The sequence below is a fragment of the Oryctolagus cuniculus genome, chromosome 4, assembly GCF_964237555.1.
Source record: "Oryctolagus cuniculus chromosome 4, mOryCun1.1, whole genome shotgun sequence".
Taxonomy (NCBI): domain Eukaryota; kingdom Metazoa; phylum Chordata; class Mammalia; order Lagomorpha; family Leporidae; genus Oryctolagus; species Oryctolagus cuniculus.
The window spans coordinates 13,102,755-13,120,027 of NC_091435.1; the positions used below are offsets into that span (position 1 = coordinate 13,102,755).

At 40.3% G+C, this 17,273-nt stretch overlaps 1 protein-coding gene and 1 non-coding gene across 6 annotated transcripts in view; both read left to right on the plus strand.

The window, feature by feature from the left end:
- SCAF4 (SR-related CTD associated factor 4) overlaps positions 1 to 17,273 on the plus strand; it is a 64,501-nt gene that overhangs the window by 11,257 nt on the left and 35,971 nt on the right. For all 5 annotated transcript variants that reach the window (XM_008267178.4, XM_017347217.3, XM_051859485.2 and 2 more), the window contains exons 2-5: positions 12,363 to 12,446; positions 13,045 to 13,089; positions 14,655 to 14,816; positions 16,842 to 16,977. In XM_008267178.4, the coding sequence (XP_008265400.2) occupies positions 12,363 to 12,446; positions 13,045 to 13,089; positions 14,655 to 14,816; positions 16,842 to 16,977 (427 nt within the window). The remainder of the gene's footprint in view (positions 1 to 12,362; positions 12,447 to 13,044; positions 13,090 to 14,654; positions 14,817 to 16,841; positions 16,978 to 17,273) is intronic.
- MIR12095 (microRNA mir-12095) lies at positions 12,715 to 12,772 on the plus strand. The gene is given in 1 exon segment (NR_162734.1): positions 12,715 to 12,772. It is a non-coding gene; the product is annotated as a microRNA mir-12095 (primary transcript).

Below are 17,273 nucleotides of genomic sequence, written 5' to 3' on the forward strand. Positions count from 1 at the left end.
TTCGAATCTGCGCAGCTCTGGCCATTGCAGCCAGCTGGGGAGTAAGCCATTGGATGGAGGACCTCTCCCCCTCTGCCTCTGCCTCTACCTCTCCTCTCTCTGTGTAACTCTTTCAAATAAATAAATCTTTAAAAAAATAAATAAAACTTAGTCTCTCAGTCAACAAAGTATTTTGGGGGAAAAGAATGTTTTATCCCTTATATTACTTAGAATTGTCACTGCTTGATGATAAAAGAACAAACTGGCTAAACATTTTATTATAGCTAGAGTCCCAAGCCAGTTTACCTAGTTGCTGCCTGCAGACATTACCCTATGTACATGTGCTGTGAATAAGAGCAGTAGTTGCCAAACCATATTGTCTAAGTCTCCCTCTAGAATAGCACCAGTGTATCTCTCTGCACTTTACCATGGGTTTTTCCGCTTTGTTTCTTGCTGCCGACTTTGTAAGGGCTAAGTCTTAGCTGAAGTAGAATTATAATACTCTGCTTAAAAGAAATGAGTAGGGGCTGACATTGTGGTGTGGCACATTAGCTGGCATCCCATATGGGCACCTGTTCGAAGTCCAACCGCTCCACTTGCGATCCAGCTCTACCTGGGAAAACATTGGAAGATGGCCCAAGTACTTGGGTCCCTGCAGCAATGTGGGAGAGCCTGATGAAGCTTCTGGCTTTACCCTGGCTCAATCCTGGCCTTTTGCAGCCATTTGGGGCATAAAGTAGCAATTCTAAGATCCTGCTTGAGGCTGGCACCGTGGGGCAGTAGGTTAATCCTCCGCCTGCAGTGCCAGCATCCCATATGGGCACTGGTTCTAGTCCTGGCTGCTCCTCTTCCAATCCAGCTCTCTGTTGTGGCCTGGGAAAGCAGTGGAAGATGGCCCAAGCGCTTTGGGCCCCTGCACCCACATGGAAGACTGGGAGAAGCTCCTGGCTCCTGGCTTCAGATTGGCACAGCTCTGACCGTTGCTGCCATTGGGGAGTAAACCAACGGACGGAAGACCTTTCTCTGTGTCTTTCCCTCTCACTTTCAGTAACTCTACCTCGCAAATTTTTAAAAATTTGCCTTCCATGTAAGTAAATCTTTAAAAAAGTAACATAAACTTTCAGTAAGCAAATAAAATAATCTTTAAATTTTAATGGCCCTGTATTACCTGGTTCACTCTAAATTGAAATATGCTGAATATAAGTCACTTTAGAAAGGACAACCAAATTTGGGATTCAGTTGGAGATATATCAAAATCTTTCTAAAGGGCTGTTATCGTTGTCTAAGTTTAAATATATAAGGATATATTTGATAAAATTAATGTAAACTTTTTTTTTATTTTTTTATTTTTTTTTTGACAGGCAGAGTGGACAGTGAGAGAGAGAGACAGAGAGAAAGGTCTTCCTTTTGCCGTTGGTTCACCCTCCAATGGCCGCCGCTGCAGCCGGCGCACCGCGCTGATCCGATGGCAGGAGCCAGGATCCAGGTGCTTTTCCTGGTCTCCCATGGGGTGCAGGGCCCAAGCACCTGGGCCATCCTCCACTGCACTCCCTGGCCACAGCAGAGAGCTGGCCTGGAAGAGGGGCAACCGGGACAGAATCCGGCGCCCCGACCGGGACTAGAACCCGGTGTGCCGGCGCCGCAAGGTGGAGGATTAGCCTATTGAGCCACGGCGCCGGCTCAATTAATGTAAACTTTTAAAAATTCATTTGTTAAAAATATATGAGCCGGCGCCGCAGCTCAGTAGGCTAATCCTGCTACCTGGCTATGTAAATTTTGTGATCTTGAACCTAATAAGTTATCTTTAGTTTTGAAGTGATATTTTAAGAAGTGATCCAGTGATGGAACAGTTCAAGGGAAGGACAGGAAAAGAATCCTGCATGTGCTCATTAAACAACAACCAGGTGCCAGCTAATGGGTTAGGGTTTTGCATGTCTTTATGTTCTCTGTATTTTAAAGGTAAGAAAACTAGATGAGCAACTTATCCTTAATGTTAGATTTTATAGAAAGGAAGATGGCTCAATGAGTATCTTATACATTTGAAGTTGGTAGTCCCTGATACCATTGAAACAGTACTTAGGGAAGGATTTGTCAAAGAAAACAGTTTGGCTAAATTTTTAAGTCATCCACAGTAATAGCATACACAGTCAGTTGTTTTTTTTTTAAAGATTATTTATTTGAGAGAGTTACAGAGCAAGGGGGAGAGAGTTCTTCCATCTGCTGGCTCACTCCCCAGTTGGCTGTGAGCCAGGAGCTTTAACTGGGTCTCCCACAAGGGTGGTGGGGAGCCAAGCACTTAGATCATCTTCCACTGCTTTTCCCAGGCACATTAGCAGGGAGCTGGATTGGAAGTGGAGCATCCAGGACTCAAACAGATACCCATATGGGATGCTAGCGTTATAGGCAGTGGCTTCACCTGCTGTGCCACAGCACCGGTCCTGATAGTTGTTTAAAACTTAAATTTATGTGGTTTTTTTTTTTTTGAGTGGTTATACTCAGCAATTTGAATTTTTAATTTATGGATTTTAGAAATGCTAACTTTTCCGGCGCCGTGGCGCACTAGGCTAATCCTCTGCCTTGCGGCGCCGGCACACTGGGTTCTAGTCCCGGTCAGGGCACCGGATTCTGTCCGGTTGCCCCTCTTCCAGGCCAGCTCTCTGCTGTGGCCCGGGAGTGCAGTGGAGGATGGCCCAAGTGCTTGGGCCCTGCACCCCATGGGAGACCAGGATAAGCACCTGGCTCCTGCCTTCGGATCGGTGCGGTGCGCCGGCCATTGGAGGGTGAACCAAAAAAAAAAAAAACTTAAAAAAGTGCTAACTTTTAAAAAAAATTTCCCTCATATCATGTGATTTTATATTCTGGAACCAATTTTTATTTCTTCTATTAAAATCTAGAAGGAAATATTTATTTCACAAAAATATTTCGTAGCCAACTTTGAGGGTACACAGAAGTTCACTATCGAGCATGATAAATGTGATCTTGAAATCTGGGCACCTGTGCTAGTGAATTAAAGCAATAGCAAGGATATAACACTGGGCATTTCCTAAAATTCCCATCTGCTTATTTCTTGAGTAAGGAGAGGGAGGAGCTATGGGCTGATTGCAACTCAGTGTATCAAAATGGAGGTAAGGAATGGAAAATGACCCATTGCTACATACTGGAGCTAAATGGGTTAAAAGCCCTGGTAAGGAGATTGCAACCTTGGGTCTCAAAGTGAAAAGTTTGAATGGAAATTGTAGGGGAGGAACCAATGAGTACATTAGGCTTACTTTATAGAGTAAGTCATAAATTAACTGCCTAGAAAATTAGATCAGCAAATGGTAACAGGTCTTGGGTAGAAAGAGAAATAATGCTGATGAAGTTTAAACTATTTGCCATATTCCATTTTCCTAAAGCGCATAGAAATTTAAGTAGTTCACCTAAAATGGTTTCATTTCTAATATTATAATTTTGCCCAAAGTATATATTTGTTTTGTAAAATGTTTCTCTACATTCTGAAACTAGAGTAGTTTTAGCAATAAGCGTTTAATGTAGTTGTCTCCAGGCAATAATTAGATGGAAAAAGTATCTTTTCAGAAGATCATTGGCTTTTGTTAAAAAATTTAGTGAAAGGTTTCATAAAGTGTTTATGTGTCACTAATAAACATTAAAGTTGTGTTGAATTTAACTCTTGGTTTGATTTGAGCTAGTGTGTCTGATAACATTAAATCAAATGGTTGAAACTCTTAATATCTGCATGTAATAAGGAGATTGGGTGCCTGCCAACGTGTTACAGTAAGTATAGTTTTGGGAAGAATCTCTATTTTTTTCCTTTAAATTAAACTTTGTAATTAAATATTAATAACAGAAGCTTAAGGGAAAATTGCTTTGTCATCTTGGAGGTCATAATAGGAAAAGAAATACTGGTTATAACTAGTATTATTCATTACAAAATAAACTTAAAGACAGCAAATTTTAAAGATTCAAGGGAAAGAAAGATATAGATAAGTATCTCATTGGGAGTAATATAAGAAGGAAATACTGCTTGAGGAATTTAAACAAAAAAAAGTATGTAGCCTTTTACTTTTTGTCATTACCTTGAAATCCTAATTTCAAAAACAGGAAAAGGCATATTCTAGAATATACCAGTTTGTGATTTTCTGTCAGTTCTGTTAAATGGTTTGTTTTATGAATTTCAAGAAATTGCTTATCACTAAGAGCCAAAACAGACTCACAATTTATAACAAGTTAAGCTTCTTGCTGTTGTAAAGTGTATTATGTCTTTTGAAGAGTATATACCAGAAATTTCACTGATAGTGGATATGGCTGCAATGTGAGTAAATCAGAAAAATATAGGCAGGATGAGAGTACTGGGGTTTAGCTGACTGGCAGTAAATCTCCAAGGAATATTACTTAAAATAATCCTACAAGTAGGATCATTTTTTTAAGTTTTTGCCTGTTGTTTTGATTTATTTATTTTATTTGAAAGGCAGAGTTACAGAGAGGCAGAGATAGAGAAATCTATCCACTGGTTCACTCCCCAAATGACCGCAGCGGCCGGAGCCTGTACTGATCTGAAGCTAGGAGCGCCTTCAGGTCTCCCACATGGGTGCAGGGGTCACTTGGGCTGTCTTCTGCTTTCTCCCAGGCCACAGCAGAGAGCTGGATCGGAAGTGGAGCAGCCAGGATGCAAACCGCCACAGGGTCTGCCCCTCATATTATTTTGATTTTTTTTTCTAATTTTATGACTTGTAGGAAGGCATACAAGGTGAATGCATGAAATTTATAAGATGATTGGAACAGATACACTATCAAATAGCAGAAAATTATTTACACACTACATGAATAGATTGAAGGGGCTGTCAAAAACCAACACAAAGACAATATGAAGATGTAGTTTGATAGAGATCCCTGTGAAAACAATCTGATGATTTTTGTTGATTACACATGTGAGTAAACAAAGAATAAAGTGCTATTTAAAGAAGTAATACATAATACTACCACCCCCTTCAAAGACATCCATGACCTGGTTTCTAGAAGCCATGAGTATGTTACCTTATATGGAAAAGAGACTTCGGGGATATGATTAAGTTAAGGGTCTTGAGATGGGTTGCTTAGGTTGGGTTATTTGGATGGACCCTGTGTCATCCCAAAGAACCTTATTTATACAAGAGAGGCAGGAGTCAGAGAAGGAAATAAGACAATGGAAGAAGAGACCAAAGAGGGGAAAAGATGCTATTCTACTGGCTTTGAAGATGGAGCAAGAGACTAGGAGCGAAAGTTAGGTAGATACCCTGTAAAGGCTGGAAAGTACATGGAATGATTGTTGCCTAGAGCCTACAGAAAGAAATTAGACACCTTGATTTTGGGCTAGTGAGATTCTGACCTGAAAACTTTGTTGTTCTTAGCCATGTGATCTATCATAATTTGTTACCATAAAAATAGAAAACTGATTAAAAAGCCAGTTCATTCTTAGATCACATTAACACCAGAGTACATCTGAATCCTGCACATATTGGGATGTCATAATTCAAAGAAATTAACAAAGATAATCAGATCGAGAACCCTTCATGTTTAAGGAAGGCAGGCTGGTTTGGGTCCCAGCTGCTCCATTTCTGATTCAGCTTCCTGCTGGTGTACCTGGGAAAGCAGTGAAAAATGGCCCAAGTACTTGGGTCCTTGCCACCCACGTGGGAGAGAGACCTGGAAGAAGCTCCTGGCTTTCGGTTCATCCCAGCCCTGGCTGTTGGGGAAATGAACTAGCAGGTAGAAGATATTCTCTGTCTGTCTGTGTCTTGCAAATAAATAAATCTTTTTAAAAAACATTCAATGACGATGAGAGGAAAACATGCTAGTTACCTTCAAACATTTTATCATAAAGAAAGATGTAGTTCTCAAGGGATAGAATTAGAACAGGAAAGGTAAGGTATCAGAAGGAAGATTTGGGATCAGTAAAAAGAATACTGTAGGGACCAACGCTATGACATAGAGGGTAAAGCTGCTGCCTGCAGCACCACATCCCGTAGGTGTCCTGGCTGCTCATCTTCCCATCTAGCTCTACAATGGCCTACGAATACAGTAGAAGATGGCCTGAGTCCTTGGGCTCCCACATCCTTGTGGGAGACTGCAAGAGGCTCCTGGCTTTTGGCATCAGATCAGCCCAGTTCCAGCTGTTTCGACCATTTAGTGGAAGACCTTTTCTCTCTCCTCTCTGTAACTCTCAAATAAGTAAATTAAAAAAAAAAAACAACAACAACACTGTCACCACTAGAGCTGATCAGTTGGAAATTATTAAGCCTGTACAGCTAGAGGATCTCTGCCAGATATAGTACAAGCAGTTCTGACTTTGATTCAAGTACTAGATTCAATACAAAGATCTCCTTTTTAAAAAATTTTGATACTACAGAGCCAGCGCTGTATCATAGTGGGTTAAGGTGCTGCCTGTGGTGTCAGCATCCCAAATGGGCTCTGGTTTGAGTTCTGGCTGCTCCACTTCTGGTCCAACTCTGCTATGGCCTGAGAAGGCAGTAGAGGATGGCCAGGGTCCTTGGGCCCCTGCACCTAAGTGGTGAACCCAGCGGAGGCTCCTGGCTCTGGACCAGCCCAGCCCTGGCAGTTGTGGCCATTTGGGGAGTGAACCAGCGGACATAAGACCTTTTTCTCTGCCTTTCAAATAATAAATAATTTTTTAAAAGAAAATTGATACTGTCATTTTGCTATAAAGATATCTCTGGCATTTGAGTAGTAGATGGAATAGAGAAAAGTTATTAGTAAACCATAAAAGTTTCTGCATGTGTATGAGAGAGTGTATGAGTATTGCTTATTTACTGTTATGTATCAGTACTGGGCCAAGAGATTTATATACAGTCAATATTTAAATCTAACAACTAAGGTGAAGTGAGAACTGTTAATCCCCACTTTTTCAAATTTTAAAAAAATCTTAAAAGGTGAGAAGTTTCTTACTGATCTGGATTGAGTTTGCCCCCCAAAGTTCCTATGTTAGAAATTTATGTTGGAAATTTTTTTAAAAAAATATTTATTTGAGAGGTAGAGAGAAAGGTCTTCCATCTGCTGGTTCACTCCCCAAATGGCCACAACAGCTGGAGCTGTGCCGATCCGAAGCCAGGAGCTTCTTCTGGGTCTCCCATGTAGGTGCAGAGGCCCAAGGACTTGGGCCATCTTCTGCTTTTTCAGGCCATAGCAGAGAGCTGGATCGGAAGAGGAGCAGCTAGGACTAGAACCGGCGCCCATACAGGTTGCCGCACTACTGGAAGATTAACCTACTGCGCCACAGTGTGGGCCCCTATGTTGGAAATTTAATCCCCAACGTAACATGTTGAAAGTGGGTCTTAACAAGAGTTGATTAGGTCATGAGAGTTCTGTTTCTCTTGAATGAATGAATTCTGTCATCAAGAGAGTTGGGCTGTCAGAAAAGCTTTTGGCCTCCTTCTACCATGGGATGGCGCCACACAAAGGCTGTCACAAGATTCAACACCTTAAAATTGGACTTCCCAGCCTCCAGAACAGTGAGATCTATTTTCCTTGTTAATTGCTAGTCTGTGGTGGTCTGATATAGCAACACAAAGCAAACTGAGACATCTGTCAGGATTTATGCTACTGTGAATAAAAAGCAGGGTAGTGTGTCACTTTGACTAATCCCCAAACCCAGTCCACAGGTGTCAGGCCAAATGTCCTTATTCCCTAATTTCTCTTGAAATTCTTTTCTAGTATAAGAGACCAGACTAGATGCTTTTTCATAATTTTGAGTACTTTTTATCTTGGTCTTCTATATATTGTGCAGCAGGATGGCCATCGTGTTTAGACTTTCTTATAGTCATTCAGCTAATGATGAGGTAAAAAGCCAAACTCAAAACTACTGGCAAGTATTAGCTTTTCCTAGTGTACTTAGGCCTTCTAAGAGGTTCTTGTACATTTTGGGGGCTGCTGTTACTCTGTACAGGGGGATTTCATAGTTTCCTCTGGCTGGGATGGTGAGGGGATGCTGCAGTGAGTCATGTTCGTTGTACACATGCCCTGTGCTGGGTGACATGCTAGGGGTAGCATGTATAACATTACTTGCCCAGAGTCATTCATGTGGCCAGGCCCAAATTGGAAATCAGTTCTTTGGGACTCTCCAGAATATTACAAAGTCACTTGTTTTTCACTAGTAGATTTAGTTGGGATTATGTTAAATTTTAGGATTTTCAGACTTGATATATAAAGCTGATAATTTTTCCCCCTTGGTTGTGGTTTGTTAGCTGAACTTCAGTGTTGGTCAGAAATAATTAGAGCCTGAATTATCACTGTGTCTTGTGTCTACTCTGTGTATACCACTGTATATTGTAAACTTGATGAAAAAAATGATTTTTTTCCAGTGTGACAATGCTGCTTTTTTGTTTGTGCCTAAGAAATATGTTAATGGTTTAAAGGAATTTGCACGTTATTGAAAGGTGACTGGCAGTCAGTTTGAACCTTATGTTCCTCATTTCTATACTAAAACATTTTTCTCCTGACTCAGTGGCTTTCATATTTTTTTTACTACAGTCCATACAGTAAGAATTATAATTTACACTGAGAATTTTATAAAACAATACAATCAGCCCTTCTTACCCAAGGACTCATCCAGTGGTAGTAGATTACCAGTGGTAGATTATAGATATTCAGGAAAAAAAATCAGCAAGTTTCCAAAAATAAGACTGGTGCTACTCCAAGCAGTATGTGGAATCCATTTAAATATGAAATTGTAAAGACGGTTTACCATTTCACAGATCCTCTGTCTTAGTGCTTGTCATTTGGGCATTGTTCATTCTAAGTCTCAACTGTGTGCGGTGTAGTTAAAGTACATAGGAGAATGTGTGTAGAGTTATGCAAAAACCGTGACATTGAATATAAGGGACTTGAGCATCTACAGATTTGGCTACCCACAGAAGTTTTTATTTGTTTTGTTTTTGTTTTTAAGATTTATTTGTTTGAAAAGCAGAGTTAACAGGAGAGACAGATCTTCCAGCCACTAGTTCATTTCCCAACAGCTGGGGCTGGGTGAAGCCAAAGCCAGGAGCCTGGAATTCCATCTGGGTCCTCCATGTGGGTGGCAGGAGCCTAAACCCTCAGGCCATCTTCTGGTGCTTTCCCAGGTGCATTTTTTTAAATTTTTTAAATTTATTTTTAATTTATTTATTTGACAGGTAGAGTTATAGACAGTGAGAGAGAGAGAAAGAAAGGTCTTCCTTCCGTTGGTTCACCCCCCAAATGGCTGCTACGGCTGGCGCTGTGCCGATCCGAAGCCAGGAACCAGGTGCTTCTTCCTGGTCTCCCATGTGGGTGTAGGGCCCAAGCACTTGGGCCATCCTCCACTGCCTTCCTGGGCCACAGCAGAGAGCTGGACTGGAAGAGGAGTAACCGGGACTAGAACCCAGCACCCAGGTGCATTTATAAGAAGCTGGATCAGAAGTGGAGATGCCAGGACTCAGACCACAGCACACATGGGATGTTGGCATTGCAGGTGGCAGCTAAACGTGCTGAACTACAACGCTCCCCACAACCCACCATGCTCTCTAGTAGATCTTGGAACAAGGATACCAAGGGACTACTTACCTGCTTTTACTGTGTACAAAGCTGTTTTATTTTTTACTCTACACTAAAAGCTCTGTTACCACACAGAACTTATTTTTACAGCTTTTTAATGGATTTCAACTCAGTTTGAAAAACACTGCTCTGGAATGTGTCTGGAATTCTTTTTCAGCAAAATTACATGTCATGGTAGTACCAAGGTTTATCAAAAGTTTGTGGAAAAGATGTTTATTTTATTGCAAAACAATTTTAAAATTCATGCACAATTTTTGTTCATAATATACACCTTGTGAGCCTTTTAAAACATTTTTTAACATAACTACATAGTCAATATTACCATCTTTATTATCTGTACCATTCTTTGATAATATAGTCTAGGTAATTTCTTTATTGTTTGTATTTGAAAGAACTCAGATTTGAAAATTGGTCAATTATAGATCAAATTCTACCATTTAGTTAGTTTTATGACATAGAACAGGTTCTTGCATCCTAGTACCTTCATCTGTAAAATGGGCTTATAACATGTAACTCACCAAAAAAGCTGTTAGTATTTCTGTCCAAATGTACATCGTCAGTGTACATGGTTACCAGTAAAGTGTATCAATTCATATCAGTTTCAACACCATGTTTAGGTCTATGTCCAGTGAAGACACTGATGAATTTGTGCTCAGAGAAGTCAGTAAAATACTAGTAACTGGGGCCAGTGCTGTGGCATTAGCAGATGAAGCCACCTCCTGCAATACTGGCATCCCATATGGGTGCCGGATTCAGTCCCGGCTGCTCCACTTCCAGTCCAGCTCTCTGCTATGGCCTGGGAAAGCAGTGGAAAATGACCCAGGTCTGTGGGCCCTGCACCCATGTGGGAGACCTGGAAGAAGCTCCTGGCTTCAGGTGAACGCAGCTCTGGCCATTGCGGCCAACTGGGGAGTGAACCAGCGGATGGAAGACCTTTCTGTATAAATAAATCTTAAAAAAATATAATAAAATACTAGTAACTTTGAGGGCCAGTCTGTGGCACAATGGGTTAAGCCACTGCTTGCAGTGCCAGCATCCTGTATCAGAGTGGCAGTTCAAGTCCCAGTTTCTCCACTTCTGATCCAGTTTCCTGCTGATGCACCTGGGAAGGCAGCAGAGGACGGCCCAAATACTTGGGCCCCTGCCACCCATGTGAGAGATCAGGATGGAGTTCCTGGCTTCTGGCTTTGATTGGCTGCCATTTGGGTAGTGCATAGTGGATGGAAGATCTCTCTCCCTCTCCCTCCTTTTCTTCTTTGTGTGTCTGCCTTGCAAATAAATCTAAAAAGTAACTTTCATTGAACTTTAAAAGGTAGGGTTTTGTTTTTTTTTTTTTAAGATTTTTATTTATTTATTTGAGAGGTAGAGTTGCAGACAGTGAGAGGGAGAGACGGAGAGAAAGGTCTTCCTTCCGTTGGTTCACTCCCCAGATGGCTGCAATAGCTGGAGCTGCGCCGATCCGAAGCCAGGAGCTAGGTGCCTCTTAACCCATGTCTCCCACATGGGTGCAAGGGCCCAAGGATCTGGGCCATCCTCCACTGCTTTCCCAGGCCATAGCAGAGAGCTGGATTGGAAGAGGAGCAGCCAGGACTAGAACCGGCGCCCATATGGGATGCCGGCGCCATAGGCGGAAGATTAACCTACTGCACCATGGCGCTGGCCACCAAAAAGGTAGTTTTTTACAAGTGTTGATAAAGAACAACAGAGAGCATCTCAAAAGAAACCTAAATATTGTGGGAGCTTTGTAATGGTAACAGGTAAAGGACACAAGGATAGTCAGCTATAAAGCTTTGAAACATGGCTCTGTCTATGGATCAGACATTGAGCTTGCCAGTTATGAAGGTCTCTTACTTGTTGAATGAATGAAAAAATAAGTCAAAAATGCATTTCCGCTTCCCTACTTGCTATTTCCTTAACCAACTAGAATTCAGAATCATTTTTTAAAAACTGTTATTTGCAGCCACCAAATTACCAAACTGAATAAATAAGGTTTGGGTTATATACTAATTATCCTCTTATGACACTGCCAAGTGCTTTTAATTTCTAGGATTCCACTTTGTCCTATTTTTTGTTTGTTTATTTATGTGGCCCCTTCTTTGCTGCATTGGCATCTTTGGTATATACTAGGTAATATACTTGTACGTTCCTGGTGCTCCTCCTACAAGCTCCTTTTCACCTGTCCTCATGGCTTTGATTCTACCACCTTTTAGTTCTACTCTGGGCCTTTCTTCATGTCCATGGTCTCTTCACAAATTTGATCAATTGAGCAGCATTGTATTAGTGCTGTTAAGTGTGAGCTTTAGAACCACAGCTTTTTATTTCAGATCATTCTTGGACATCAGCTAAAATATTTAAATGTTTTTGAATATCATCTCAAAGCAGATACCTTAATTAGATACCTTAATCTGCATGAATGATTAGATAAAATAATACAGTGTACCATTTAACTCACTGCTGCCTGGACATAGTAGGCACTCAAATCTTGGTTCCCTCTTCTCAAGTCTTCTTTTTTAAGATCTATTTACTTGAAAGGCAGAGTTACAGAGAGAGAGGCAGGGAGACAGAGAAAGAATGGCTGGGTCTGGGTCAGACGGGAAGCCAAGAACCTGAATTATTTGTGAGTTTTTGGGCAAGATTTTATCTTTTCTTACAGTTAACAGTTTTACATATGTTTTTATTCTAGGTTCATGACTTTTCTTTGCTATATTTTCAGTAATATGATTTTTCCAGTTTTCTAAGTGGTGATGCAGGTATGTAGAAAAGCTTGTGCAGATTGTTAAACTTTTAGTTCAAGTCTTTTTTGTTTTTTGTTTTTTAAGCTCTTCTCACTTATGGACATGAAACCTCCCATCTCTAGAGCCAAGATGATTCTTATCACTAAAGCTGCTATTAAAGCTATTAAGGTAAGAATAAAATAAATATATATTTGAATGTTTTTGAAATTTTGAAAATGTTGTTAAACTTGAGAATTAATCTTGTAAGTTAGTTCATACCTGAATTAGAGTACTAACCAGCTTCTCCTGGCATCCCAGTGATAATACTATGCATTTGCACTGTGCTGTTGTTTTACATTTTTTTCCTCTACTTTGTTTAATTCTTGTAGTAGAGTATTGGTTTCATTTATATAAGAAGAAAAAAAATTCAGGCTCCATGGAATTAAATGTTACAGAAGGGCCAAGAACAATAGAAACTGCATTACTTAGTTCCAATTCCATTGTTCTTGGCCATTCTGTAACATTGCCTAATATCTTGCTTTATGAAAGTTCATTAATTAAAAAATCCAAGGACCTTGTATTTGAAGCAAGTTTTGTGGTTTTCTATTGTAGATAAATCAGATTTGTTACTTAAAATATTTAACTGTTGATTATAAATTGTTTCTCATGGTTCATTCAACACTGATAATTATTCAGACTACAAATTTCAAGGCTTTGAGTATTTTCTGATTATAGCAACTGTAGACATGTGTATGCTGGGAAGTAACTGTTTTTTCATTCTTTTCAGCTTTATAAGCATGTAGTTCAAATAGTAGAAAAGTTCATCAAAAAGGTAACTATTTCATGATTAACTGTTTATGAGTATTTCTAATTTACTTTGTAAGTTGTAATTTGGTTACTTGCTTCTAAAGGCCACTCTATAAAAAATTAGTCACTAAAGGTTCATTTTAATCACTGGAAATTTAAACACAAATTTTTAGCAATACCATTGATGGAGTGCTTACTTGGAGCTTGGCACACCACATAACATGCCTCACAACTTCTCTTTCTATTGGGCAAGACATTTCTCTGAGCCTTACATGCCTGCTCTACCCTTTGTCCCATCTACTTTGTTGACATTTAACTCACCTTTGACAATTTTATATGAAGTTGCTTTGGGAAGTAACACTGCTTCCATCAGAATTAGGCCATTGTTCAGTTCTTAGTATGTTGTTCTATAACTGAGTAGCTCATGTAGGTCTTAGTAGAGGGCTGAGAATGGAGACTTAGAGAGCTTGGTCCCTGAAAAAGAGTTGTGCCATGCAGCACATTCTGATAAATATTGTGGAGACATCTCTAATCCATGGCCTTTGCACACTGACTTGGGGATACAAGTTAGAGCTCCAGCAAAAAACAAATGTCAATAGAAGAAAATCAAGGTACAAATAAGTAAAATGGAAAACACAATTTAAATTACCTCCATACCACTGTATATGATGGGCCTAGAATGACCTTTCCTTTTATTTATTTTATTTTGAGTTTTTATTTATTTGTAAAGCAGAGTGACAGAGAGGAAAGACGGATCTTCCCCTGGCTCAATCCCCAAATGGTCGCAGCATCCCAAGCTGGGCCATTGGCTGAAACGAGGAGCCTGGAGCTCCATCTGCCATGTACGAGGCAGAGCCCAAGCACTTGGGCCTTCTGCTGCTACTTTCCCAGGAACATTAGTAGGGAGCTGGATGGAAGCAGAGCAGCAAGGACCAGCCAGTGCTCTGAGAATGGATTCTGGCACCCTAAGTAGTAGCTTAACCTGCTGCATGTGACGCTCATCCCCCTTTTGATTTTTATTTCCTGGGGCCAGCGTTGTGGCACAGCAAGTTAAGCTGCCACCTGGGGTGACAGTATCTCATGTGATCACCATCTCCTGCAAGTGCCTCTTCAAGTTTCCACTGCTCCACTTCCAATCTAGCTCCTTGCTAATGTGCCTAGGAAAACAGCAGGAGATGGCCCAAGTGCTTAGGCCTCTGCTATCCATTATTTTCTTGATGTGATGTTAAAATAAGTTTTAAAGGTAAAAATTGTCTTTTTGAGCAGGATAAATCGGAATAGAGACTGTTATAAGTGATTTTGTATGAAAGTAGCTTAGGGGTTGATAATATTGTATGTTAGGTTGATAATGTTGTATAAAGAGGGATCAGAAAAGTAAATGTTGGGGGGTCTAGAGTATCTATCAAGAGGATGATAGAGTGTGTAGACCTGTGGGGTATTTAGCAGGTTACCCAACTAGATAACTGAAATACTTCAGTAGTTTCTAAATAGTCTCTGGATTAATACATAAAGTGTATACATGTGAGATTAATAGGTGTCAAATTGTGATTTTACTTTTTTTATATTGACTTTGTATCTTTATCTTTGCAGTGTAAACCAGAGTACAAAGTTCCAGGATTATATGTAATTGACTCAATTGTGCGACAGTCTCGTCATCAGTTTGGAACTGATAAAGATGTTTTTGGGCCAAGATTCTCTAAAAACATAACCGCCACATTCCAATATTTGTATCTTTGTCCATCTGAGGATAAGGTATGGTTTATAATGTTTAATTAAATCTTGTATTCTTAGGGTTGTTTTTGTTTTTGTTTTTTTAAGATTTATTTGTTTATTTGAAAGTTAGTGTTACACAGAGAGAAGGAGGAGAGGGAGGTCCCCCATCTGCCAATTCACTCCTCAGTTGGCTGCAACGGCTGGAGCTGGGCTGATCCAGAGCCTTGAGCCTCGAGCTTCCTCCGGGTCTCCCTTGCTGTTGCAGGAGCCCAAGGACTTGGGCCATTTTCCACTGCTTTCCCAAGCCACAGCAGAGAGCTGGATTGGAAGTGGAGCAGCCGGAACTCGAACCGGTGCCCATATGGGATGCCAGCACCGCAGGTGGTGGCCTTTCCTGCTATGCGACAGCGCCAGCCCCAGTTTTTTGTTTTTAAACCTACTTTATTTCTAGAAACATCTTCATGTACTAAGCTCCATGAGTTTGAAACAAAACCCAGATTTTTTTGTAGCAGTCATTTCATATTTATTTATTTTCTTATGTTGTCCTTCAAGGATGTTGTACTGTTGAGACAGGAAAGGAACCAAACGTATAAAATCAAAGAGTGGAGTTGTAGTTGCCAGGAGCTGTTAGGAAGGGAAACTGGGAACTTGGTAATCAATGGGAATAAAGTTTTAGTTAAGCAAGAACAACAAGGCAGGAATGTTGATCTTGTGTTGAATGTTCTTACCACAAAATTTTTAAAAATTAAACATACGAGGCCGGCTCAATAGGCTAATCCTCTGCCTGCGGTGCTGGCACACCGGGTTCTGGTCCCGGTCGGGGTGCCGGATTCTGTCCCGGTTGCTCCTCTTCCAGGCCAGCTCTCTTCTGTGGCCCGGGAGTGCAGTGGAGGATGGCCCAAGCGCTTGTGCTCTGCACCCTCATGGGAGACCAGGAAAAGCACCTGGCTCCTGGCTTCGGATCGGCGCAGTGTGCCGGCCACAGCGGCCATTGGGGGGTGAGCCAACGGCAAAGACCTTTCTCTCTGTCTCTCTCTCACTAACTCTGCCTGTCAAAAAAAAACAAACAAAAAAAAACAAAAAAACAAAAAAAAATATTAAATATACGAAAGGAGCATCATCTTGGCTTTAAGGAAGAAAACAGTTGAAAAGAGGCACTTGTGTAATTAACAAGGACATTCTGCAGAATAGAAAGTCAGTACTGATCTCAGATTGTTGCTTCTTCTGGAAAGGGGCCAGGGATTTATTGTGAGGATTAAATGGTGTTCATTGCCAGTTAGGTCACAGCATGTAATTCTTCAGTACACATGTAGCTGGTTTGACAGTTTGCTATAGAGAGGTAGAAAAACACGACAGCTATAGCAGCTGGCAGGAGAATCACACTGGCACGCATACTCAGAATGTATCTTAATTGTTATATTCATCACATTTTTCTTCTTTTAATTCTTGAAGATAACTTGTTTTGTTTATGTTTGTGTATATTTTAAAAATATATTTACTTGAAAGGCAGAGTTATAGAAAGAAAGAAGGAAAGACAGAGACACAGATCTGCCATCTGCTGGTTCATTCCACAAATAGCTGCAAAGGCCAGAGCTGGACAGATCTTAAAGCCAGGAGCCAAGAGCTTCTTCCAGGTTTCCTTCATGGGTTCAGGGGCCCAACTTGAACCATCTTCTGCTTTCCCAGGCTTATTAGCCGGGAACTGGATCCGAAGTGAAACATCTGGAACTCGAATGGGCACTTATGAGATGCCTGCACTGCAGGTGGTGGCTTAACCTACTACGCCACAATGCCAGCCCCAAGATAACTTTTTCTTGTTTGTTTGTTTGTTTTTAATCAGTGAGGGAGTTTTTTTGTAACCATAAATACAATAATGTATTTCTTTTTATTCTCTAGGTCTGTATGTGTTTCTTAGTCTAGATTATACTGCCAAAGAAAGTTTAATCAGTAATTTAAATGGGATATAATTCTGATATATATGTTTCCTTTTTTGGTAAGAAGTATAACAGAGGAAATATGCAGTATTTATTTACTAATGTTTTTGTGTTTTCTCTCACACAATAGAGTAAAATAGTCCGTGTGTTGAACCTTTGGCAAAAAAATGGAGTGTTCAAAATTGAAATTATTCAACCACTTTTGGACATGGCAGCAGGAACCAGTAATGCCGCCCCAGTAGCAGAAAATGTTACCAATAATGAAGGTATAATCACATGTATCTGTGAGCTTAGATGATACAATTATTGGTACATGAAAGATTTTGGAGTCTATATTGGTGGAATTTTCCCATTAAGAAGGAAACTTGAGTTTTCATCTTGGATGCTATGATTTTCTTTCTATAATTGTGTTTCTAATAAAAACATTCCCTTCTGGTACTTGATATAATATACTCCAGGACCACACACTATACATATTATATACTTTATTTTGTTAAATTGGGTGAAATTTTACTTAACAAAGACACTTAATGGGGTTTTAAAATGAGAAATTTGTAGATTA